The sequence below is a fragment of the Anolis sagrei genome, chromosome X (assembly GCF_037176765.1).
Source record: "Anolis sagrei isolate rAnoSag1 chromosome X, rAnoSag1.mat, whole genome shotgun sequence".
NCBI classification, from domain to species: domain Eukaryota; kingdom Metazoa; phylum Chordata; class Lepidosauria; order Squamata; family Dactyloidae; genus Anolis; species Anolis sagrei.
In genome coordinates this window covers 48,307,364-48,334,856 of record NC_090034.1, presented here as the reverse complement: position 1 = coordinate 48,334,856, position 27,493 = coordinate 48,307,364, and the positions used below count along the sequence as shown (strand labels likewise).

The following is a 27,493-nucleotide window of genomic DNA, read 5'->3' as shown; positions in this document are numbered from 1 at the left end:
CTCTTTCCTTCCTCCTGTCCTCCCTCCCTTCCTCCCTCCTTCCCTTTTGTCTTTCCTTTCTTCTCTTTTCTCCCTCCTTACCTCCCTCTTTCTCCTTCCATTCCTCCCTTGCACCCTTTTTGTCCTTCCTTCCATCCCTCTTTCCTCCCTCTCTCCCTTTTGTCTTTCTTTTCTTCTCTTTTCTCCCTCCTTACCTCCCTCTTTCTCCTTCCATCCTTCCCTTCCACCCTTTTTGTCCTTCCTTCCATCCCTCTTTCCTCCCTCTCTCCCTTTTCTCTTTCCTTCCTCCCCTCTTTCCTCCCTCCCTTCTGTCTTTCTCTCTCCCTCCATTCTCTTCTGCCCTTTCATCCTTCCTTCCATCTCTCTTTCCTTCCTCCTGCCCTTCCTTCCTTCCTTCCTTCCTTCCTTCCTTCCTTCCTTCCTTCCTTCCTTCCTTCCAACCCACACACCCACCCTTTCATCCTTCTCATTCCTTCCTCCTGTCCTCCCTCCCTCCCCTTTTGTTTTTCCTTCCTTTTCTTTCCTTTCTCCTTCCATCCTTCCCTTCCTCCCTTTTGTCCTTCCTTCTCTCTTTCCTTTCTCCTTCCCTTCCTTCCTTCCATCACGGGGCAACCAGTCCTCCTAGCAAGGAGTGCTAGCATGTGGCCACCAAGTTAGAAAGTTTGCCCCTGCCTGATTTAATGCATGGGATGGTGGGCTTTCCTTTCTAGGTCAATGGAGCAGCGCTCTGCACGCGCACAGAGGCCCTCCTCTCCCGCCGGCTCCTCGACATTTCCGCCTCTCGGCGTTGCTGGGCAACGTGGGAAAGCGGTCCACCAATGAAGAAACTACACCAGTCCAGCGTCTCGCGGTCGCTAGGCAACCCCGCCCGGGGAACGTTCCATGATCGCTAGGCAACCAGGGGACCTGTGTAGGGAAAGCGGATGGAGGAGGGAGAATGCAAGGCTGTCCCCAAGTGAGTTTGGAACTCAGATCTTCCGGATTTGGGGCAGGAAAGGGCCCTGGTTCTTAACTGCAGTTGGGCCCCACTGCAATGCCATGGGGCTCTGGCAACGGGAGTGCTGGACGTTGCAGCCCAGCCTCTGCAAGGTTGCAGCTCCATAGGAGGCCCTGATGCTGAGCGAAGGCAGACCTGTGGAGACCTTGGAGTCCTTTTCTTGCAAAGGCAGGAGGATGTCCAGTGCTGTGCCTTGCCTCCAACCAAAAGGAAAAGTGGGTGCTTAATAAGACTAATAATACCACTTTTTGTCGTGTATTATCAGAATAAATGTCATTCTGTATTTTAATATAATATTCTTATATTCCAATCAGCTATAATAATACTTTAATAGAATAATACATATTCTTTAGTATAATATAATATTCTTCTATCATAACAAATTACAATAATACTTTAATATTGTTAAGTTATTGCAGGTCTGAGTCCCTTTGGGGAGAGAGAACGAGTGAAAAATAAATTATTATTATTATTATTATTATTATTATTATTATATATAATACATGTTATTTCCTATAATATAATATTCTTATATTACAATAAATTACAGTACCTTATTATAAGAGTAAATATGATTTAGTTTAATATACCATTATATTACAATTCATTACCATAATACTTTATTCTAATAATTAGTCTAATATAATATTATTAAATTGGAATAAATTGCTATACAGTATTTTTGCCATTTGATTTAACTTTTCATTATTGGCATTCCTTTTCCTTGTTGTAAGCTGCTCCGATTCCTATTGGGGACAGAGGGTGGGATATAAATAAAGTGTTTTATTATTATTATTATTATAAATTGTGTATTGCTATTCATAACTTATTATAAATATTATAATATTTATGTATTAATTTGTCATAATAATAATAATCTGCCCTTTCCAAAGCTTGGACCCAGGATAGCTCCACTGCAGGTTTTAAAAGGCCTTCCTTGAAGTTCGGACTGAAGGCCAAAGCAGATCTCCCCAGCGACCCTCCATGGAAGCCGCTGCAAGGGGCCCATGGCCTGTTGTACCTTCCTCTGGTGCAACGGCCAATCGATCGGGATGCTGGGCTAAGGGCCACTGTGACTTCCTCTTGGATACCATCGATGCTCAGCTCCACCACTTGCAAGTGAGTCCCACTGGAGGGGAGGGAGGCTGGGACCCTTGCACTCCCTTGAACCTCTCCCTCTTGCCCACAGGCTCAAGGACCCCCCACGAAAATCAACAGCAGCGATGGGACTGTTCAGGGAATGGTGGTTGTCTGTGATCCAACCGGTGAGTCACTGGGATGAGGAACAATTCCTACTAGATTCAGTTGCGGAGCTGGTTGACCCGAGAACCATAGAATAATAGAGTTGGAAGACCATCCAGTCCAATTCCCTTCTGCCATGCAGGAAAAGCACAATCAAAGTATCCCAGACAGATGGCCGTTTGGCCTCTGTTTAAAAGTTTCCAAGGAAGGAGCTTCCACCAGACTCTGAGGCAGAGAGTTCCCCTGTTGAAGAGCTCTCCTTACAGTCAGGATGTTCTTCCTAATGTTCAAGTGGAATCTCCTTTCCTGTCAATTGAACCCATGGCTCCGAGTCCTAGTTTCAAGGGCAGCAGAAAACAGGCCTGCTCCCTCCTCCTTAGGACATCCTTTCACATATTGATTTATGGCTCTCATGTCTCCCCTCAATCTTCTATTCTGCAGGCTAAGCAGGCCCAGTTCTATGTACTGTCAAAAGCTTTCATGGCTGGAATCACTGGGTTGTTGTGAGTTTTCCCGGCTGTATGGCCATGTTCCAGAAGCATTCTCTCCTGATGTTTCATCCGTATCTATGTCAGACATTCTCAGAAGTTGTGAGGTCACTCCTTTGGATGCAGCCCAAAATCCCATTGGTTTTTTGAGCTGCTGCATCACATTCTTGGCTCATGTTCAACTTGTTGTCCATGAAGACACCAAGATCTTTTTCACACAGACTGTTGTGGAACCAGGTGTCACCCATCCTGTATCTTTGCATTTCATTTTTTTCTGCCTAAGTGTTGTATTTTACATTTGTCATTGTTGAAATTCATGTTGTTAGTTTTGAATCCTGATGCTGTCCTCTGGGTTAATAGCTATCCCCCCTAATTTGGTCCCATCTGCACATTTGATCAGTCTGCCCACTAAACCTTTATTTATTTATTTATTTATTTATTTCCTATATTTATACCCCGCCCTTCTCCCCCCGAAGGGGGACTCAGGGCGGCCTAATAAAAGTATCATACGATCTGATCCTTTCAGGCCTAATTGACTTAAATAGGATATAGGTGGCCTAATAAAAGTATCATCATAAAAACAAACACAGTACAATAAAATATTAAAAATTAAAACAGCAATTAAAACAATTAATTAAGACGCAGCCATTAAAATCAAAATCCAAAAACCAGTCCGGGTCAATTCATTGCCATAAGTTGTGTGATTTTCTTCCATTTGCTGCTCACTGATCAAACGCTTGGTCCCATAACCAGGTCTTGATTTTCCTTCTAAAAGACAAGAAGGAGGTTGCCAATCTGATATCTCTAGGGAGGGCGTTCCATAGGTGGGGGTCCACTCCTGAGAAGGCCCTGTCTCTCGTCCTCATCAACCGTGTTTGCGATAGTGGTGGGATCGAGAGCAGGGCCTCTCCTGAAGATCTTAAACTTCGTGATGGTTCGTGGCAGGAGATACATTCAGACAGGTAGTCTGGGCCAGAACCGTTTAGGGCTTTAAAGGTTAAAATCAGCATTTTGAATTGTGCTCGGAAGCTGATCAGTAGCCAGTGGAGTTGGCGTAACAAAGGAGTTGTATGTTCCCTGTACATCACTCTGGTGAGCAACCTGGCTGCCGATCGTTGGACTAGTTGAAGCTTTCAGGCAGTCTTCAAAGGCAGCCCCACATAGAGTGCGTTGCAGTACTCTATTCGGGATGTAACAAGAGCATGGACCACCGTGGCCAAGTCAGACTTCTCATCCAAGTCATTAATAAAGATTGGGTTGTTGTAGGTTTTCCGGGCTATATGGCCATGTTCTAGAGGCAATCTTTTGTTGAGATTCCCCCCAGGCACTTCCAAGCCATTAAATGCTAATCAAGGTGGTCAGTTGAAACATTCACACCTAGCTCAAGCAAACAAAAGTCCTTTGTCCCACCTTGGTCATTCCACAGATATATAAACCCATTTTTCTACTTCCAACAGACCTCACTACCTCTGAGGATGCTTGCCATAGATGCAGGCGAAACGTCAGGAGAAAATGCCTCTAGAACATGGCCATATAGCTCGGAAAACCTACAGCAACCCAGTGATTCCGGCCATGAAAGCCTTCGACAATACATCAATAAAGCTGTTGAACAGTACTGGGCCCAGGACTGAACCCTCTTCATGGCACCAAATAGTTGCTTCTTTACAGGATGAAGAAGAGGAACAATTGTGGTGAAGCACCCTTTGGGTTTGGTCACTTAACCAATTCCAGATCCACTTAATAGTAATTATATATTTTATATTACATGTAATATTACTAATAATATTACAGTATAGTGGTATGGTACAATATAGTAATATATAATGCTAATATTGTGCTGTGCTAATAATATAATATATTGTATACACATACAATGTTGATAAAATATTATAATGTAATACAATATAATACTAATAATAATACAATATAAGAATTATATATTTTATATTACCAATAATATTTATTTATTTATTTACTACGCTTCTATACCGCCACTCTCAGCCCGAGGGTGACTCATGGCGGTTTACAAAACAACACAATTTGATGCCCACAACAGTACAAAAATAGTTTAAACATTAAAAACATTTAACATAGATAAAAAATTCATTACAATTATTTATTTATTTATTTATTTACTTTATTTATATACCGCACGCTCTCATCCCGTAGGCGACTCAGTGCGGTTTACAACAGGTCAATATACAAAGTGCACAACATTAGCATTTAAAAACAGTAACTAAGGCAACTACATCAATATAACAATACATCAGTACATCAATATAACGTCAATACATCCATATAACTAACCCATCACGTCTCATCAGTAAAGTTATAATCCGATTTCCTCGTCCATTATTCCAAGTTCCAAGATCAATCAGTTAATTGCACTGCTTAAATAAACACCTGTTCAAAGAGCCAGGTCTTCACTCTTCTTCTGAACGCCAGCAGGGAGGGGGCCGATCTAATGTCTGCGGGAAGGGCGTTCCACAGCCGAGGGGCCACCACTGAGAAGGCCCTGTCTCTCGTCCCCGCCAGCCGTGCCTGTGAGGCTGGCGGGATCGAGAGCAGGGCCTCCCCGGACGATCTTAATGTCCTAACTGGTTCATAAGGGGTGATGTGTTCAGACAGATAGGTCGGGCCAGAACCATTTAGGGCTTTAAAGGCTAAAGCCAGCACTTTGAATTGTGCCCAGTAGCAGATTGGCAGCCAGTGGAGCTGGCGCAACAGAGGAGTGGTGTGCTCCCTGAGTGCCGCTCCTGTTAACAACCTTGCTGCCGACCGTTGGACCATTTGTAGCTTCCAAGCAGTCTTCATAGGCAACCCCACGTAGAGAGCGTTGCAGTAGTCTATACGGGATGTAACCAGCGCGTGGACTACCGTGGCCAAGTCAATTATTATTAAATAAACACAATAATATTACAGTATAGTGCTATATAGTACAATATAGTAATATGGAGCCCCCCAGTGGCATAGTGGGTTAATGCACTCAGCTTCTGAACTTGCTGATTGAAAGGTCGCAGGTTCGAATCCGAGGACCAGGCGGGAAGATAACAGTGCTCCATCCAGTTATGCTGGCCACATGACCTTGGAGATGAGCATCAGCCCCCAGAGTCAGACACAACTGGACTTAATGTCAAGGGAAAACCTTTACCTTTTGTTGTTGTTGTTGTTCATTCGTTCAGTCATTTCCGACTCTTCGTGACCTCATGGACCAGCCTATGACATAGCTCCCTGTCGGCCATCACCACCCCCAGCTCCTTCAAGGTCAATCCAGTCATTTCAAGGATGCCATCCATCCATCCATCTTGCCCTTGGTCAGCCCATCTTCCTTTTTCCTGCCATTTCCCCCAGCATCATTGTCTTCTCTAAGCTTTCTTTCTTCACATGATGTGGCCAAAGTACTTCATCTTGGCTTCTAATCTCCTTCCCTCCAATGAGCAGTCGGGCTTCATTTCTTGAATTATGGACTGGTTGGAGCTTACCTTTTTACAATATAGTAATAAATATGTGAGGATGGGGAATAATGGCTTCAAACTACAAGAGAGGAGATTCCATCTGAACATTAGGAAGAACTTCCTGACTGTGAGAGCCGTTCAGCAGTGGAACTCTCTGCCCCGGAGTGTGGTGGAGGCTCCTTCTTTGGAAGCTTTTAAACAGAGGCTGGATGGCCATCTGTCAGGGGTGCTTTGAATGCTATTGTCCTGCTTCTTGGCAGGGGGTTGGACTGGATGGCCCATGAGGTCTCTTCCAACTCTGTGATTCTAATGCTAATATTGTGCTATGCTAATAATATAATATAATATAATGCTAATAATATAATATATGGTATGTACATATAACTTGTAAGCTGCTCTGAGTCCCCTTCAGGGTGAGAAGGGTGGGATATAAATGTCATAAATAAATAAATAAATAAATAAATAAATCATAGGATTGCCATTGGACTAGTTTGCTTGGGGATCTTGTCAAAGGCCTTGCTGAAACCAAGATATGCTCCATCCACAGCATTCCCTGCATCTACCAAGCTTGTAACTCTATCGAAAAAAGAGATGAGTCTGACGTGACTTGTTTTTGAGGAAACCATGCTGACTTTTAGTGATCACAGGATTCTTTTCTAAGCGATTGCAGACTGCCTCCTTCATGATCTGCTCCAGAATCTTCCCTGGTCTTGATGTCAGGCTGATTGGACATCGGTCATTGTTTGGGTCCTCTTTTGCTCTCTTCTTGAAGATAGTGACAACATTTGCCCTGTGCCAGTCTTGCAGTTCACCCTGCCTGCCCTTTGGGGAACATCTCTCTCTTTCTCTCTTTTTAAATATTAATTAGCAGTCCCCTGCCACAAGTTGCTGTGGCCCAGTCTGGTGATCTGGAAAATAAAGTAATGAGGAAGTGTTGGTTTCTAATATATGTAATTTCTTTCTTCTTGTATTTCTTCTTGTTTCTTTGTCAGTGTTGATGTGGAGATTGTCTGGTTTGCCTACTCTGGAACATGCAACATATCATTGTTCTTTTTTAGGGGTCCCTTTCAAATCTATGATACTGCATCTGTCATATACATATATGTGTGTGTGTGAATTGCTGGATGGCCCTTTGTCAGGAGGGCTTTGATTATGTTTTCTTGCCCTGGTAAAGAGAGTTGGACTGGATGGCCTTAAGACAGCATTTCTCAACCTGGGAAGTCAAGACCCAGAAGGGGGGGGGTCACCAGGGGGGAGTCAGAAGGGTCACCAAAGACCACCAGAAAACTTAGTATTTTCTGTTGGTCATGGGGGTTCTGTGTGGGATGTTTGGCCCAATTCCATTGTTGGTGAGTTTGGAATGTTCTTTGATTGTAGGTGAACTATAAATCCCTATAACTACAACTCCCAAATGTCAAGGTCTAGTTCCCCCAGACACCATCTTTTTTATATTTGGGCATATTGAGTATCCGTGCCAAGTTTGGTCCAGATCCATCATTGTTTGAGTCCACAGTGTTCTCTGGATGGAGGTGAACTACAATTCCAAAATTCAAGGTCAATGCCCACCAAACCCTTACAGTATTTTCTGTTGGTCATGGGAGTTCTGTGTGCCAAGTTTGGTACAATTCCATTGTTGGTGGAGTTCAGAATGCTCTTTGATTATAGGTGAACTATAAATCCCAGCAACTACAACTCCCACATGACAAAATCATAAATTTTTGATTGATGGTCACGCCTTGTGTAGTGATACATTTTGTTGCCAAATATGGTGTAATTTCGTTCATTGGTTCTTTTGTTTTTAAGGTACTCATTAGGCACAGAGCATTTTTACACATATAGACTAGCTGCCCCCTGCCACGCGTTGCTGTGGCCCAGTCTGTTGATCTGGAAAATAAAGTAATGAGAAAGTTTTGGTTTCTAATATATGTAATTCCTTTATGCTTGTGGGTAAACAGTATTTCTTGTTGTTTCTTTGTCAGTGTTGATGTGGAGAGTGTCTGGTTTGCCCACCCTGGAACATGCAACATATCATAGTCCTTCTTTAAGGGTCCCTTTCAAATCTATGATACTACATCTCTCTGTGTGTGAATCATATCTATCTATCTATCTGTCTATGTCTATGGCTGGATGCTTTATCAGGAGGATTACGTTTTCTTGCCCTGGAGAAGGGAGTTGGACTGGGAAGCCTTAAGTATTTTCTGTTGGTCATGGGTGTTCCGTGTGGGAAGTTTGCCCCAAATCTGTCATTGGTGGGGTTCAGAATGCTCTGATTGTAGGTGAACTATAAATCCCAGCAACAACTCCCAAATGTCAAGGTCTATTTCCTCCAAACTCCATCTGTGTCCATATTTGGGCATATGCAGTATTTGTGCCAAGTTTGGTCCAGATCCATCATTGTTTGAGTCCACAGTGCTCTCTGGATGTAGGTGAACTACAACTCCCAAACTCAAGGTCAATGCCCACCAAATCCTTCCAGTATTTTCTGTTGATCATGGCAGTTCCGTGTGCCAAGTTTGGTTCAATTCCATCGTTGGTAGAGTTCAGAATGCTCTTTGATTATAGGTGAACTATAAATCCCAGCAACTGCAACTCCCAAATGACAAAATCATAATTTTTGAGTGATGGTCACTCCTTGTGTTGTGAGACATTTTGTTGCCAAATTTGGTGTGATTTCGTTCATTGGTTCTTTTGTTTTTAAGGTACTCATTATGCACAGAGCATTTATATATATATACTAGCTGTCCCCTGCCACGCATTGCTGTGGCCCACATGGGGGTTCTGTGTGGGAGGTTTGGCCCAATTCTATCATTGGTGGGGTTCAGGATGCTCTGTGATTGTAGGTGCACTATAAATCCCAGCAAGTATAACTCGCAATTGTCAAGGTCTATTTTCCCCAAACTCCATCTGTGATCATATTTAGGTGTATTGAGTGCTTGTGCCAAGTTTGGTCCAGCTCCATCGTTGTTTGAGTCCACAGTGATCTCTGGATGTAGGTGAACTACAACTCCAGAACCAAAGGGCACTGCCCACCAAACCCTTCCAGTATTTTCTGTTGGTCATGGGAGAACTGTGTGCCAAGTTTAGTCCAATTCTATTGTTGGTGGAGTTCAGAATGCTCTTTGATTGTAGGTGAACTATAAATTCCAGCATCTATAACGCCCAAATGTCAAGGTCTATTTCCCTCAAACTCCATCTGTGTTCATATTTAGGCGTATTGAGTGCTTGTGCCAAGTTTGGTCCAGATCCATCATTGTTTGAGTCCACAGTGCTCTCTGGATGTAGGTGAACTACAACTCCCAAACTCAAGGTCAATGCCCACCAAATCCTTCCAGTATTTTCTGTTGATCATGGCAGTTCCGTGTGCCAAGTTTGGTTCAATTCCATCGTTGGTAGAGTTCAGAATGCTCTTTGATTATAGGTGAACTATAAATCCCAGCAACTGCAACTCCCAAATGACAAAATCATAATTTTTGAGTGATGGTCACTCCTTGTGTTGTGAGACATTTTGTTGCCAAATTTGGTGTGATTTCGTTCATTGGTTCTTTTGTTTTTAAGGTACTCATTATGCACAGAGCATTTATATATATATACTAGCTGTCCCCTGCCACGCATTGCTGTGGCCCACATGGGGGTTCTGTGTGGGAGGTTTGGCCCAATTCTATCATTGGTGGGGTTCAGGATGCTCTGTGATTGTAGGTGCACTATAAATCCCAGCAAGTATAACTCGCAATTGTCAAGGTCTATTTTCCCCAAACTCCATCTGTGATCATATTTAGGTGTATTGAGTGCTTGTGCCAAGTTTGGTCCAGCTCCATCGTTGTTTGAGTCCACAGTGATCTCTGGATGTAGGTGAACTACAACTCCAGAACCAAAGGGCACTGCCCACCAAACCCTTCCAGTATTTTCTGTTGGTCATGGGAGAACTGTGTGCCAAGTTTAGTCCAATTCTATTGTTGGTGGAGTTCAGAATGCTCTTTGATTGTAGGTGAACTATAAATTCCAGCATCTATAACGCCCAAATGTCAAGGTCTATTTCCCTCAAACTCCATCTGTGTTCATATTTAGGCGTATTGAGTGCTTGTGCCAAGTTTGGTCCAGCTCCATCATTGTTTGAGTCCACAGTGCTCTCTGGATGTAGGTGAACTACAACTCCCAAACTCAAGATCAATGCCCACCAAACCCTTCCAGTATTTTCTGTTGGTCATGGGAGTTCTGTGTGCCAAGTTTGGTACAATTCCATCGTTGATGGAGTTCAGAATGCTCTTTGATTATAGGTGAACTATAAATCCCAGCAACTGCAACTCCCAAATGACAAAATCATAATTTTTTGAGTGATGGTCACTCCTTGTGTTGTGAGACATTTTGTTGCCAAATTTGGTGTGATTTCGTTCACTGGTTCTTTTGTTTCTAAGGTACTCATTATGCACAGAGCATTTTTATATATATATATAGATAGATAGATTAATAGATAGATAGATAATTATTCAACGAAGCATACCATCATGCACGGAGTTGGCTTCGCCATCAGAAATGATCTGATGAAACATCTGTCCGAAGCACCCACTGGCATCAACGAACGACTCTCAACCCTCCGAATCGATCTTTCCAAAAACCAACGGGCAACCATCATAAGTGCCTATGCACCAACACTAGATGCTGACGAAGACATCAAGGAGAAATTCTACTGTCAGCTGGACAACGTCCTATCGGGGATACCTAAGGAGGACAAAATCATCCTCCTGGGGGACTTCAATCCAAGAGTTGGGCGAGACTTCGACCTGTGGCCAGGAACCATTGGAAAAGACGGGGTTGGAAACAGCAACTCAAATGGCATCCTGCTTCTCACCAAATGTGCGGAGCACAACCTTGTCATCACCAACACACTCTTCCGCCAGAAAAACAAGTTCAAGACATCATGGAAGCACCCCCGGTCAAAGCATTGCCACCTCTTAGACTATGTAATCACACGTGCCAGAGACCGCCGTGACGTGCTCCTCACAAGAGCCATGACAGGTGCTGATGACTGCTGGACCGACCACAGGCTAATTCGATCCTCGATGGCTATCAAGATCGCTCCCAAGCGCAGACTCCAAGGAAGGAAGACAAGGCGCAAAATGAACACCCAAGCCCTTCAGGAGCCCTCCAGACGAGCCCATCTCCAAACAGCACTCAAGGACCATCTACCTACAGTACACCCCGAAAATGTTGAGGAACATTGGAACAAACTGAAGACCTCCATCATCCAAGCCTGTGAAGAAATTATTGGATACCAAGCCAAGAAACATCAAGACTGGTTTGATGAAAATGACATCGAGATCCAACAGCTAATTGACAAGAAAAGGAAAGCCTTCCAAACATGGCAGAGAGACATCAACTGTGCTGCTAAGAAAAAGATCTATGCCAGCGCAAAAGCTGAGGTCCAAAGAAGGACAAGAGAACTCAAGAACATCTGGTGGACAAAGAAGGCCGAAGAAATCCAACACCTGGCAGATACCCATAATGCTCAGGGATTTTTCAAAACCACAAAGGTCATCTACGGACCAAGAAACCATGGCATACAGCCTCTACGCTCATCAGATGGAACCAAACTCCTGGAGGACCAAAACGCAATTGCACTACGTTGGAAAGAACACTACCAAAGCCTCCTGAACCGCAGCTCCAACGTGGCCGAAGAGGTCCTCTCACAAATCCCACAACAACAAACCAGGGATGAGCTTGCAGCACTGCCTAGTTTGGAAGAAGTCAGCAATGCCATCAGCCAACAAAAAAATTATAAAGCCAGCTGGCCTGACGGGATCCCTGCTGAAATCTTTAAAGAGGGAGGACCTGAGCTGACACACCAACTCCACCAGCTCATAGAAAAAGTGTGGGTGACAGAGAAAATCCCAGCAGATTTCAAGGACGCCACCATCATCACCCTCTTCAAAAAAGGGGAAAGAACAGACTGCGGAAACTATCGAGGTATCTCCCTTCTAACCTCCACTGCGAAAATCCTCGCAAGAATCCTTGCAAACCGCCTTCTGCCCCTCTCAGAAGACACCCTCCCAGAATCCCAGAATGGCTTCCGCCCCTCCAGAGGAACCGTGGACATGATCTTCACTGCACGACAGCTCCAAGAAAAATGCAGGGAACAAAACCAACCTCTGTACATGGCATTCATCGACCTTGCAAAGGCATTCGACACAGTGAATCGCAGCGCTCTCTGGACCATCCTCCACAAAATCGGGTGCCCTAACAAATTTGTGAACATCCTGCAGCTCCTCCATGATGACATGATGGCAACAGTCTTGGACAGCAGTGGCTCCCAAAGTGACCCATTTAAGGTGGAATCGGGTGTCAAACAGGGATGTGTTATTGCCCCAACCTTATTCTCCATCTTCATCGCTATGATACTTCACCTTATTGATGGGAAGCTTCCCACCGGAGTGGAAATAATCTATCGGACAGATGGCAAGCTATTCAACCTCAGCAGACTGAAAGCCAAAACCAAGGTTACAACAACATCTGTTATAGAACTCCAGTATGCTGATGACAATGTCGTCTGTGCGCATTCAGAAGAAGATCTACAAGCCACTCTAAACACCTTCACAGAAGCATACGAGAAGCTCGGCCTGTCACTGAACATTGAGAAAACCAAGGTGCTGTTCCAGCAGTCACCAGCCAATCCCTCTCCAATGCCAGTAATACAGCTTAATGGTGTAACATTAGAAAATGTGGACCATTTCCGCTACCTTGGCAGCCACCTCTCCACCAAAGTCAACATCGACGCCGAAATACAACACCGCCTGAGCTCTGCAAGTGCAGCATTTTCCAGAATGAAGCAGAGAGTGTTTGAGGACCGGGACATCCGTAGGGAGACCAAGGTGCTTGTCTATAAAGCTATTGTCCTCCCAACCCTGCTCTATGCCTGTGAGACGTGGACTGTCTACAGACGTCACATGCAACTCCTGGAACGATTCCATCAGCGCTGCCTCCAGAAAATCCTGCAAATCTCCTGGGAAGACAAGCGGACAAACGTCAGTGTGCTGGAAGAAGCAAAGACCACCAGCATTGAAGCGATGGTCCTCCAACATCAACTCTGCTGGGCCGGCCACGTTGTCCGGATGCCTGACAACCGTCTCCCAAAGCAGTTGCTCTACTCCGAACTTAAGAACGGAAAACGAAACGTTGGTGGACAGGAAAAGAAATTTAAAGATGGGCTCAAAGCCAACCTTAAAAACTCTGGCATAGACACTGAGAACTGGGAAGCCCTGGCCCTTGAGCGCTCCAGCTGGAGGACAGCTGTGACCAGCAGTGCTGCAGAATTTGAGGAGGCACGAGTGGAGGGTGAAAGAGAGAAACGTGCCAGGAGGAAGGCGCGTCAAGCCAACCCCGACCGGGACCGCCTTCCACCTGGAAACCAATGCCCTCACTGCGGAAGAAGATGCAGAGCAAGAATAGGGCTCCACAGCCACATACGGACCCACAGAGAAATTCATAACGGAAGACCATCTTACTCGTCCAATGAGGGATCGCCTAAGTAAGTAAGTAAGTAAGTAAGTAAGTACCATCATACCAACAGTCATATGCAAAACAAACAAACAAAAAAAACCAAATTACTTCAAACACCAAAAAACAAGCATTTATACAAGCATTTTTCTTAATAGAACTAAGAAAACAATTAAATCAAACAAATACTCAAAAGATGCGTGCAAAAGCAAAACTAATGAACAACCGTAAACATTGACCTACCATCCACTCACTCTCTGCCTAATGTTGTTTCGTTCTAACTAGTCTCTTCACTTTTAGAAATATCATATAATATAGTCATACTATATGTGGAGCCCTCTGTGGGTTTTTTTTAAATTTTTATTTACATACAATAACAACTTACAGAATAGACAAAACACAAAACAGTGAACATTTTACAAACACATAACCCCACCACCAAGGCCTGAACATGTATAATTTCCTTCACCATGTATTCATAAAGCAACCCTTAATCAGATGTCATCTCCAAAATTCCTGACCAACCAAATTCTGCTGTTTTCCATTTTTGCTCTCTAAGACATATTTAATAAAGACTGACCAGTATGCCTCAAAATCTGACCTGTTAATTTTCCCCCTGAATACCCTCATTTCCATTGTTAGTTTGTCATTTAAAGCTACATTCCAAACTTCCCTGTACCATGTGTCCAGTGTTAGATTAGTTATTATTTTCTAGTTCTTTGCTATTATAATTCTTCCCACTGTGAGCAAAATAGTCACAAATTCTTTCTTACTTGTTTCTACATTCAGCTTCGTGGTATCCATTAATAGTGCTACCCTAGCATCCGGCGTAATATTTGATCCTATAATGTTGTTTATTTCGGTAAATATATCCTTCCAAAAATTCTTCACTTGGGGGCATTCCCACCATAAATGAAAATATGTCCCTTTGTGTTTGCCACATCTCCAGCAGAGGTTACTTTGCTTACTATCCATCTGATGTTGTTTGACTGGCGTGGTATACCATCTCCATATCACTTTGTATACATTTTCTTTTAATCTTATTGATAGGTTCTTAGCCACTCTCCACTTCAGGACCCTTTTCCAATCAAAATCTATCAGAGGCCCTAGGTCTCTCTCCCATACGTTTTCTAACATCTTCAGCCCTATTTCTTCGCCAATTAATCCATTATATATTTTCCCGATTAATCCTTTCCCCATTATTTCTTGATTTTTAAGCTTACTTAACCATTCCCCATATTTATTCAGTGCTCTACATTTGGGATTTTTACTTAACCAGTCCTTTCTCCAATTATACAGCTGTTGTCTCTCAAACCAATTCAGGGCACCTTGTTCTTCTAAGTTATTAAACTTGCCCTTCGAGTTTTGTGTCCACTCCTTCCAGGAGAGAGCAGTTTCCCCCTCCACTATTTTTTTTATGTTTAAGTTTAATTCTCAGGTCTTCTGGAAAATCTTCCAGTAAAACTATTGGAGTTAGGGGGGAAACTCCTGGAAATATCTTATTTTTTAATTTAACCCATGTCTCCATGACTTCTTTAGCCAGGTTATTTTTACACCCCTTAATTTCTTTGCCTATTTTTGACCTAAAAAACATTTCCCCATAATCTCTGTGCCAGCATTTTCCTTCCACTTCCCGCCAGATTAATTTAGGTTCCGAAAGCAGCCTAAACACTCCCTTTATTATATGTGTCTGATGGTAGGTTTTTAAATCTGGTATTCCTAATCCCCCTAATTTTTGAGAAATATACCATAGGCCTCTCGGTAGCCTGGATCTTCTAGATCCATTACAAAATTCATTGACTAATTTCTGCCATTTTTTAAGATCAACCTCTGGCAGTTTAATAGGTAACATGTTACATAGGAAGTTAAATTTGGGTAATATTTTCATTTTAAAGATTGCGATTCTACCAAACCATGAGAGATTAAATTTTTTGTATTCTAGTAGTCTTTCTTGAATTTCCCTAAATAATCTATCAAAATTTAATATTTTTAACTCTGAATAATTGACTGGTATTGTAACTCCCAAATACTTAATTTTGTTTCTAATCTTAACCTTAAATTGATCAATTATTTTCTCTTTGTCTTTTCTCTCCAGGTTTATTGCCATTACCTCCGTTTTCTTCCAATTAATTATTAGGCCTGTTATTTTGCCAAACTGTTTTAAATGTAGGTTTATCCGGTCTAGTGCCCTATCTGGATTTCTAACTGTCAAGAGCGTATCATCTGCAAATAAACTAATTATGATTTTGTTGTCCACTCCCATTCCCTGTATTTCTTTATCCTTCCTGATTGCCGAGGCCAATAATTCCATAACTAATATAAATAGTACCGGGGAAAGAGGGCAACCCTGCTTTACTCCTTGCATGATACTAAAGGGTTCAGTACTTGAGTCATTAATTATAACTTTTGCTCTATTTTCCGAATATATTTGTTCTATTATATGTTGGAACCCCTCTCCAAAACCATATTTTCTAATTAATGATTTCAGCACTGTCCAACCCACTGAGTCAAAGGCTTTATATATATCTAATGCAATAATACCCACTTGAGCTTTCTCATAAACCCTTGTGCCGGCAGGACTGAAAACTGAGAGGTCAGAGTTTCGAATCCAGGGAGAATGTGAGTGAGGTCCCTCTGTCATATCCAGCTCCCCATGCAGGGACATATAAGAAACCTCCCACAAGGATGGTAAAACATCAAAACATCCCGGCTTCCCCTCGGCAACATCCTTGCAGACGGCCAATTCTCTCACACCAGAAGCAACTTGCAGTTTCTCAAGTCACTACTGACACACACAAAAAAACCACACTACATTTATTCCCCCTCTTTTTTTAATTGATTTTTTTAAAAATGGCAATAAAAGATTCTCTATCATGTTTTCACATTCTTGAGCGGAGCTTCAACATTTTTACCAGTTGAAACATATTATCCACAAAATAAACTCCTCAAAATAAATCTATATAAATAAAAATGTAATGTTCATTTGTGGGATTCACAGAACTCAAAAACCACTGGACGAATTGACACCAAATTTGGACACAAGACATCTAACAACCCAATGTATGTCCTTCATCCAAAAAAAAATATGATTTTGTCATTTGGGAGTTGTAGTTGCTGGGATTTGTAGTTCACCTACAATCAAAGAGCATTCTGAACCCCACCAACGATGGAATTGAACCAAACTTGGCACACAGTCCTCCCATGACCAACAGAAAATACTGGAAGGGTTTGGTGGGCAGTGTCCTTTGGTTTTGGAGTTGTAGTTCACCTACATCCAGAGATCACTGCACTCAAACAATGATGGATCGGGATCAAACTCTACACAAAATACTCAATATGCCCAAATGTGAACACTGGTGGAATTTGGGGAAGAGAATCTTGACATTTGGGAGTTGTAGTTGCTGGGATTTATAGTTCACCTACAATCACAGAGCATTCTGAACCCCACCAATGATAGAATTGGGCTAAACCTCCCACACAGAACCCCCATGTGGGCCACAGCAAGGCGTGGCAGGGGATGGCTAGTAAATTAAAAAAAATAGGTGCTGGGTTGTTTTAAAGCTTTTGGGCTGTATGGCCATGTTCCAGAAGCATCAGGCACAGCTAAACACCTCTCAACAAAGGATTCCCCCAGGCAGTAAGATGCAACACCTTGAAACTGCTAGGCCATTAAATGCTAATCAAGGTGGCCAATTGAAACATTCACACCTTGCTCCAACAGACAAGAGTTCTTTCTCCCACCCTGGACTTTCCACAGATATATACGAGGGTTGGATGAAAAGTAATGCCTCCACCTTCGTTACTTGGGTTTGGATGGGAATATTTTAATAAATCAAACGCAGAAATAATCCTTAGAATGTGCTCTTTAACTATCACTATTCACATTTTTCACATAATCACCAGACAATTGGATACATTTCTGCCAACGATGAACAAGTTTTCTGAAGCCGTCACGGAAGAAGTCCTCACTCTGTTTCCGCAACCCATCATGCACAGATCTTTGGATAGCCAAGCAAAGCAATAATGTGACCCACACATTCTTGTGAAATGCCGATTGTGCTTGAAATTGCTCTCTGAGTGATACGACGATCGTCCTGAATCAATCTGTCAACCTTTTGCTTGTGAAACTCGGTGGTTGCTGTCACAGGACGTCCAACTTCTTGTTTGTCACACAAGTCAGATGTTCCCACCTCAACATCTTTAAATTTACTCACCCAACGATGCACAATACTCACATCAACAGAATCACCCTAAACAGCTTGCATTCTCTGATGAATCTCCTTTGGTGTCAAGAATTCAATGACTGCACATTGCTTAAGTCGCATTGACCGATTGTCTGCGCAGGGTTCCATACTTCGCACTTTAACAACACAACCATTCAATGCTAAGGCATCCCGCCAAAATGGAACTGTAGAGGAGAGTCTACTGAACAAGCCAGTACGTGCCGCACACCAGTACTGCCATCTGTTGAGGAGCTATGAAGGTGGAGGCATTACTTTTCATTCAACCCTCATAAACCTCATTTCCTAGTTTCTAATACACCCCACAACCTTTGAGGATGCCTGCCATAGACGCAGGTGAAATGTCAGGAGATAATGCTTCTGGAACATGGCCAGACAGCCCGAAAAACTTACAACAACCCAGTGATTCCAGCTATGAAAGACAAAATAGGTGCTATTTCCCCTGGGTCCAACCGTTTAATATATTATTTCCAAAACATCATGGTTTCCATGGCAGGCTTACTTCCCTGCCCTTTAGCAAAGACATATTCTATACATTGCCCTTTTTAAAGTCAAAGTGTCTGCCTCAGTTTTCCCCTTCTTTAAAATGGGTACACATTGATGAAAACCTCTATGCCACTCCCTGCTTGCCAAAGGTCAGCTCAGATTGACGGCCTAAATAAATCAATTTGAGACAGGGTTTTAATCTGTTGTTGTTTAAGTATGTTTGTGCTAATTGTCAACTATGTTGATGTCAGGTTATATCTATATCTATGTATATAATAAAAGTCAGTGTTTGTATACGGAGGGAGGATGGTGTATGTGGCAGCTTTCTGATTGGCTGCCACTTTCACAGGCCCCTGTGAAAAGCACGAGTGACAGACCTGGACTAAACTTGGCACACATAATCCCCATGACCCCCTTTACATCCTGGTGGGGTTTGGGGAAGGACGGACAAAGGATGATGGGATTTGTAGTACTTTCCCACCCTTTTGTTCACACAGACTACAAAGACCAATAAAGACCAAACTTGGCACACAGAGTTCCCATGACCCACTCTACATCCTACTGCTGTTTGGGGGAGGGTGGGTCATGGATGATGGAACTTGCAGTACATCCACTCACTTCCCGAGATCGCTGCAACCCTCATCCAATGACCGATCAAGACCAAACTTGGCACACAGAGCCCCCATGACCCACTCTACATCCTGGTGCGGTTTGGTGGAGAATATACCACAGATGATGATAGTTGAAGTACCTTCACTCACTTCCTGTGTCCACTGCGAACCTCATCCAATGACTGATCAAGACCAAACTTGGCACTCAGAGCCCCCATCACCCACTCTCCATCCTGGTGCTGTTTAGAGAACGATGGACCATGAACGATGGACTCGCAGTACCTTCATTAACTTCCTGAGAGTACTGCGAGCCACATAAATAACTGATAAAGACCAACCTTGGTGCACAATGGCTTTCTCAAATTACCTGGGCAGCATCGGGTCCCCAAGCTAGTATATAATAAAAGTCAAAGTTTGTATGCAGAGGATGGACGTAGGATGGAGGGCGGTGTATGTGGCAGCGTTCTGATTGACTGCCACTGTGGTACTATTTGCATATGGTCTTTGATTGGCAAGCCTAAAAACTCCAACATCCTCAAGTGGCTGAGAGGGAAAAGGAAATTTGCATATGTTTTCTGATTGGCCAACCTCAACAGGAGCCCCTGGTGGTGAAGAGGGTCAATGAGAGAAGCGGGGACATGAGAGAAGGACATTTGCATATGGTTTCTGATTGGCCAGCTTCAACAGGAGCTTTCTGATTGGCTGCCACTGTGGTTCTATCTGCATATGGTTTCTGATTGGCCAGCCTCAATTCTAAGATTCCAAGATGACAAAGAGAGGAAAGGAAAAGGCCAGAGGCTGTGTCAGAAAATTACCAATGCAGACCAAACTTGGCACACAGAGACCGCAAGTCCCACTCTACATCATACTGCAGTTTGGAGGAGGATGGACCATGGATGATGGGACTTGCAGTACCATCACTCACTTTCTGAGACTGCTTTGACCTTCATCCAATGACTGATCTAGACCAAACTTGGTACATAGACCTTTCATGACCCACTTTATGCCCGGGTGAGGTTTGGCTGGGGATGGACCATGGATTATGGGACTTGCAGTACCTTCACTCAATTCCTGAGACCACTGCAACCCTCATCCAATTACTGGCAAAGACCAAACTTGGGACACTGAGTCTCCATGATGCACTGTACATCCTGGTGCAGTTTGGAGGAGGATGCACCATGGATGATGGGAGTTGCAATACCTGCACTCCCTTCCTGAGACCATTACAGCTGCCAACAGTGATGAATCAGGATCACAATTCACACAGAGATAAAATAACTGATAGAGCCCAACCTTGATACACAATTCCTTTCTCAAATAACCCAGGCAGCGCCGGGTCCCCAAGCTAGTATATAATAAAAGTGAATGTCTGTATGTGTGTATCTGGCAGCGTTCTGATTGGCTGCCACTTTCACAAGCCACTATGACCAGCACGGGTGACGGACGTGAACAAAACTTGGCACACATAACCCCCATGACCCCCTTACATCCTGGTGAGGTATGGGGGAGGGCAGACAAAGTATGATGGGATTTGTAGTACTTTCAAACACTTCTGTTCCCACAGACCACCCTGGCCCCCAATGAAGACCTATAAAGACCAAATTTGGCACACAGAGCCCCCATGACCCACTCTACATCATGGTGCAGTTTTGAGGAGAATGGACCATGGATGATGGGACTTGAAGTACATTCACACACTTCCCGAGGCTGCTGCGACCTGCATGATATAACTGATCAAGACCAAACTTGGCACACATAACCCCCATGACCCCCTTTACATCCTGGTGAGGTTTGGGGGAGGGTGGACAATGGATGATGGAACTTGAATTACCTTCACTCACTTCCCGAGACTTGGTACACAGAGCCCCCATGACCCACTCTACATTCTGGTGCACTTTGAAGGAGGATGCACCATGGATGATGGGACTGCTGCTGTTTGGAGGAGGGTCGACCATGGATGATGGGACTTCAAGTACCTTCACTCACTTCCTGAAAACAATGCGACCATCATCCAATGGCCAATAAAGACCAAACTTGGCATACAGAATCTCCATTACTGACTTTCCCTAATAACCCGGGCAGCGCTGGGTCCCCAAGCTAGTATATAATAAAAGTGAATATTTGTATGTTTGTATGTATGTTTGTATGCAGAGATGTATGTAGCAGCTTTCTGATTGGCTGCCACTTTCACAGGCCACTGTGACCAGCACGGGTGATGGACCTGGACCACACTTGGCACACATAACCCCCAATGACCCCCTTTATGTCCTGGTGAGGTTTGGGGGAGGACAGACAAAGGATGATGGGATTTGTAGTACTTTCAAACCCTTCAGTTCCCACAGACCACTGTGGCCCACAACAAACCTGGCACACAGAGTCCCCATTATCCACTCGACTGTTGTTAGGAGGAGGGTGGAGTATGGATGATGGGACTTGAAGTACCTCAACTCACTTCCCGAGACCGCTGTGACCCACATCCAATGGCTGATCAAGACCAAACTTGGCACGCAGAGCCCCCATGACCCATTCTACATCCTGGTGCAGTTTCGAGGAGGATGCACCATGGATGATGGGACTTGAAGTACCTTCACTCACTTCCTGAGACCACTGCGACCCTCATGCAATGAATGAACAAGACAAAACTTGACACAGAGAGCCCCCATGACCCACTCTACATCCTGTTGGTGTTTGGAGGAGGATGGACCACTGATGATAGGACTTGCAGTACCTTCACTCACTTCCTGTGACAACAGCAACACTCATCCAATTACCAATAAAGATAAAACTTGGCACAGAGAGCCCCCATGACAAAATCAACATTCTGGTGCGGTTTGGGGCAGGACGGACCATGGATGATGGGACTTGCAGTAGCTTCACTCACTTTCTGAGGCCACTGTGACCCTCATCCAATGACCGATCAAGACCATGCTTGGCACACAGAGCCCCCATGACCCAGTTTACATTTTGGTGCGGTTTGGAGGAGGATGGGCCATGGAGCTATAGTTCACCTGCACCCACTGAACCTAGCCAACATTGGATCTAGACCAATCTTGGAGCACAAACAAAATGCTTTTCTCAAATCACCTGGGGAACCACCGGGTCCCCAAGCTAGCAACTAAATAAATAAACAATAATAATGGATGTAGGTGAGACTGGAAATGTCAGAGAGAGAGCAATGATGTGTAGTTTTTGAAATAATGGATGGCTGTGGAGTGTTCTGGGTTTGGGCATCCACTTCGGAGCAATGCTGACACTACATTTCCCTGCTTCTCTGTTTCGAACCAGGTAGCGCCAGTTCCGCAGTGGAAAACTCTCCATCGGAGGAAGGGGCCCAGGAAGAGGCTCGTGGCCTCAACTTGGAAGGCAACCAGAGCGGGTCGGACTCCGTCTGCACCGAAGATCTGGCTGCCATGTTTCAGGCCGGGATGGTCGATCTGCGGCTGAATTCCGAGAGCGAGGGAGAAGAGGATGCCGTTCTACAACATCCAAGAACTACCCCGCCTCAAGCTTTGGCCAAAGAATGGGGCCAGGCCGCCTGGAGTCCCTCTGCCAAAGAGTCTCCGTCCCGGTGTAGAACGGGGAGCCTGTCATCTCTTGGAGACAAGATCTCTTCACTTAGCCAAATGGACGCGAACGAGGCCACCGTGGAGGTCTTTGGGCACCACCCACCATGCAGAAAGGGCCACCAGCCCTTGGATTTGGGAGAATGGGATAATTTGCCTGCAAACAATGGGGAAAAGGCCTCAAGGCGGGGAAGTCAAAGTTTTGAGGTCTTGTCGGAGTGGGTTCAGGCCCTGCATGAAAATCCAAGCAGGCCGTTCCTTGTGGGGGATTTGGACCATTTGGAAATGGATGCTCCACCTATCAGGAAGCCCATGTCTGATGGTTACTTTTCTGCAAGGGCAGCGCAACCCCGTTCTCTTGAAATGGGGCATGCTAGTTGTCTAGCTGCCCACTCGAGGTTTCAGAATGGGCATTGGGCACCTTCGGGGGATGAGGGCCAAGGGGGATTGCTTCTGCCTGGGGGATGTTCTCCTTCGGAAAATGACAGGACCAACAGGAGGCCAGTGTTGTCAAGGGAGAAATGGAACACGGGCGGAATGGACCTTGCTGGGGCATCACAGAAGTCTTTAGTCTTCACTGGCAGTGGGCACATGGGTGCTCTGTGCCCAGAAGGATGTAGGGAAGCTCTGGTCCCAACAAAGTGTGAGTTTCTGCACAAGAAGACCTCTGTGGGCCTTCTGGTGGCTTCAGCTGTGTCAGACCAACCCCTTCCTCTTTCTAGATGCCAGTGTGGAACTTAGGGGATGTGCGGACCAGCCTGAGCTGACCAAGGGACACAGGCAATGCCCTGAATGCCAGCTTCACCAAACCGGAGGGTCGGACGTGCAGTTGCAGCTGAAGACAGCCTGTGGGATGATGTCGCACAAAGAGGTAACAAATACTCTTCCTCTTAGTGCCTGACTTCACAGCCGGAAGCTCCAGAGGAAGGCTGCCAGGCTGACACTGGGTGTCCTGTGTATGTCAGGTCCCTTTGCTCCACCAAGCATCCCAATTGGCATCAGAGAGAGACCACAAGGTCTTGGAGGACCACGTTCAGCAGCTGGAGGCTCAAGTCTCCTCCTTGAAGCTCCAACTGAGGAATTCCAAAGTTGAGCTGGCCACCCTGAAGGAAATGGCCGGCAAGGTCAAGCATATCCAGGAGGTGGGCAAGTTGAGCGGGAACAGGGGTGGGTGAATGGGTGGATGGCATTGAACAGGGTCCTGAGTAGTGAATCTGGGACCACAGGCCATCGTGCTGGAAAGGGAGGAGGAGCTGTCACGACTGCGAGAGATTGTGGAGGCCTTGGGGGTCAAAAGTGAGGCCCGGAGTCGGGCCATGGCGAGGCTGGAAGAGGAGAAGGCGCGCCAAGTGGAGGCCCTGCGGCAAGAGGCCCAGCGGGAGAAGGTAGCCTAGAGACAGTCCCACTGTGCTGGGATTTAACTGCAAGGCCTTTGGGGGGAACTACAACTCACAGAGTCACTGAGATGCAGCTGAAACCCTGTAAGCCAAATGTGGCCCGTCTCTTTGTGTAGGGGGAGGTCTGGGAGTTGTAGTCCCCTGAACCTCTTTCCTGATGATGTATGTGTGCTAAAATAAACCCCCCCTCCCGATCATTGACCCCTTATGGTTTTTGCGGTTGCCACTGTGATGACACGACGATGTTTCCATCTGCAGGAGAAAGACTTGCTCCGGGTGCGGGAAGAGCTGCGGCGGGAGAAGCAAGAGGCGCTGCAGGAGGTAGGGCTCTCCCCCAATACAAAGCACTCAGGGACCCCGTCTCCGTGCTTAGAAATAGCCAAAACCCATTGCTCCCCAGTGTGGGATAGTAGAACGTATCAGTACATTTCTTCAGGTGTTGAACCGCAAACCCCAACATCCCTTGCCAGCTAGGGTTGATAAGGGTTTCAGTCCAGCTGCAGCTGTAATGACATATTCCTGGTTCAAACTCTCCCCGCTTCTGACCCTTTCCCCCACTGGTTTTTCAGTTGGCAGAGAAGATGGAGCAGGCCAGCGCCAGGGCCCTTTGGGAGCAAGCAGCCCGTTTCCGATTGGACGCTGAGGACCTCCGCAAGGCCATTGCAGTAAGTCGCCCTGAGAGGTGCTTATAGGCTCCTTGGCCTTTCCCCCTGAACTAGAAATCCCAGGATTCTTTTGAACGATGCTACAGCATCCCATGTGGCATCCCAGAATTGTGGTAATCTGTTTCCCTCTGTTTGCCCAGGAACGAGACGCTCGGCTTCTCCGCCAAGAGGATGCCCAGCGGCAGAAGGCAAAGGCTTCAAAGCAAGAGGCCGAGGAGATGGTAGGTCCCCCTCTTGGGTCCCCTGCTTCCCATTGGGCCTCCATCCCAAACAATGGGCCAACAGGTGGGCAAAATGTCCTCTTTCCTCCCAAGGTGCAGAAGGCCCTCATTTGGGAGCGGGAGAGGTGGGAGGCCGATTCCAGGGCCACTCTCTGGGCTTTGCGGGAGCAGAATCAGAAAGCACTGCTCCATCTCCAGGAGGGCTTGGAGGAAGAGCGGAGGGCCAAGTGGGCTCTGCGGGAATCAGCGGGCAGACCCCGTGCTGTCAGCATCCCTGGCAGAGAAGGGGCAGACCCTCCCATGCCAAGGGCATTGTGGCCCTTTGAGGAGCACCTGAATTGGAAGGCACAGCTGGCCCTTGAGTTCAAGGAAGAGCTCAACGCTGAGATGGAGAAGTGAGTGGCTTGAAGGGCCGGGGGGGGGGGGGGGGGAGCAGGGGACTCTCATTCCTCCTTCCAATGTCCCCGCTCAACAGCTGGGCTTCCTTTGCAGGCGCCGGTCCAGGGACAAACCGGCGGTTTGTCAGGTAGGCACATCTCGTAAGGAGAGGGAGATGCCACCATCTGAAATGCACCCGGACTCAGTGGTAAGGAGAACTGAGTAAGCTGACAGAGAGAAATACACAAAAAACAGGATTGATGACAATGTTCAAAGGGCTGGTGGAAACTATATAGAAGTACTATGGAAGGAGGTGCCAGCACTAGCACATGGGCTGCAAGTGGCCCTGAACCTCTTTGGTGACCAATGTGACCTAGAATAGAGAAATGGTCTCTTTCGAGGCTCTTTCTAGACATAGAATGGAGAAATGCTCCTCACAAGCATTATATAAGGGGCGGTAGGGAGAATCCTTGCAGAAATGATGACTGGGGTCCCTCCCTTTTGTCACAGAGTGCCTTCCACTCCCCATGTCTCAGTGCCATGTTGTCAAGCCAGTGCCCCTTTGCCTCCCCCGATCTGCTGGGGCGCTTGCGGAGCCACATCAGTGAGCGGTGGGCAGAGAACGCGGCTTGCTGCTGTGCCTGCCGGAAGACACTCGGCAGCTTCCAAGACGATCGAGGCAAGAGCTGTGCCAGCCAGGTAGGTACTTCTTCCCATTCTCAAATGGGCTGTAGTTCTGGCCTGGTTTGGTATCCAGCATTGGCTGCAATGGGATGGGATTCATCGTTGGTGAATGGATGCAACCATCACTGGGAGAACTACATCTCCTGAGGCCGAATTTGACTCAGAACATTGCTGGTTGGCATCCAGCTCCCCATGGCTGGCTATGGGGTTGAATGGGTTGCATGAAGCCAATGGAAGGTGAGCCCCAAAGGTTCAGAATCAAAGGGCATGATATGATTAATAATACTACTAATTATAGCAATTAATATTGTTATACACCATAATTATTTATATAATTATATTACTATTATTATTATTATTATTATTATTATTATTATTATTAAATGTATTGTCGAAGGCTTTCATGCCAGAATCACTGGGGTGTTGTGTGTTTTCCGGGCTGTATGGCCATGTTCCAGAAGCATTCTCTTCTGACATTTCACCTGCATCTATGGCAGGCATCCTCAGAGGTTGTGAGGTCTCACAATCTCTGAGGATGCCTGCCATAGATGCAGGCAAAATGTCAGGAGAGAATGCCTCAGGAACATGGCCATACAGCCCGGAAAACACACAACAACCCAATTATTATTCAATATTATTTATATAATTATACGTATTATTCATAATTTATAATTATATAAATAACAATAATGTATAATATAATAATAATTATTGATCATAATAATACATTTTATGCTTCACCCATCACTCCTTATGACTTGACATGGCACGATACAGGGTTTTGGTTGGTGTATCACAACTCCACCATCGCACTTATCAGAGCCACTTAGTTTGCTCTTTTGATGATTTAGAATCCTGTGCTTCTAAAAATCCCAGATATCTTGAAGATTGGTGATTGGCACCCAGCTCTGTTTCTTGCCTTTCAGGGACCCTCGGCTGCGGGCCCTTCCTCATAGGGATCCCATGGAGAAGGGGTGCCCCTGCTATGCATGCCAGCACTCCATGCCCGTGAGTTCTGAACCCAGAGGGAGTAGAGTGCCGCCATGAAGCCACTTTGGCCTTGACTTTGGACCTGTGGCACTTCTGGACCCATTGCTCATCCGTGTTGAGTTTGTATCCTTGCTGCCGCTTTTCGCTCTTGCATTTCATGTTGTGTCTTTTTTTTTTAATGCTTTGGAAGCGGCATCTTTCGGAAATAAATGAAATCATAAAGGCTGGGCATCGTTTGTACTGCTTCCTCATTGCAAGCCATGGAAGTCGGTGCAAGTGAGCAGTTGCCAACTGATCGGAGTGGGACAGGCCCTTCTGCTTTGGAATCTGCAATTAAAAACTCCTCGATGAAGCCAGGAAGGAGTTAACACAAGAGGCCAGGGCTAAAAGACCTGTCAATCACTCAACTTGCCTGGGAGAAAGGGAAAACCCGGAAGCGGGATTCTGGAAAGCAGGCTCATAGCCAGAAAAAAAAAATTCAGGAGGGGTTGAAACATCCCACCCCACAGATGACTTTTGAGGCCAGTGTCTCCTTCTCTGGCATGAGATCTCAACAACTTACTTACTTACTTACTTACTTAGGCGAT

At 45.3% G+C, this 27,493-nt stretch overlaps 1 protein-coding gene across 1 annotated transcript; it reads left to right on the top strand.

Moving 5' to 3' along the window:
* The first annotated feature begins 692 nt into the window (after window positions 1-692).
* Window positions 693-27,179, top strand: LOC132781493 (uncharacterized). Its single transcript, XM_067473323.1, has 14 exons — window positions 693-1,212; window positions 1,891-2,116; window positions 2,187-2,262; window positions 22,294-23,214; window positions 23,294-23,442; window positions 23,537-23,713; window positions 23,798-23,956; window positions 24,227-24,289; window positions 24,538-24,633; window positions 24,774-24,854; window positions 24,948-25,249; window positions 25,347-25,440; window positions 25,743-25,931; window positions 26,843-27,179. Exons 2-14 carry the CDS (start codon window positions 1,982-1,984, stop codon window positions 26,870-26,872), a joined length of 2,472 nt encoding a protein of 823 aa, XP_067329424.1. The 5' UTR covers window positions 693-1,212; window positions 1,891-1,981; the 3' UTR covers window positions 26,873-27,179.
* Window positions 27,180-27,493: the final 314 nt, after the last annotated feature.

Coding starts and splice junctions, on each gene's coding strand:
- LOC132781493 (XM_067473323.1), top strand. CDS start 1,982: ATGGAAGCCGCTGCAAGGGGCCCATGGCCTGTTGTACCTTCCTCTGGT. Junction 2,263..22,293: donor GGTTGTCTGTGATCCAACCG/GTGAGTCACTGG, acceptor GTTTCGAACCAG/GTAGCGCCAGTTCCGCAGTG. Junction 24,855..24,947: donor AGCAAGAGGCCGAGGAGATG/GTAGGTCCCCCT, acceptor TTTCCTCCCAAG/GTGCAGAAGGCCCTCATTTG.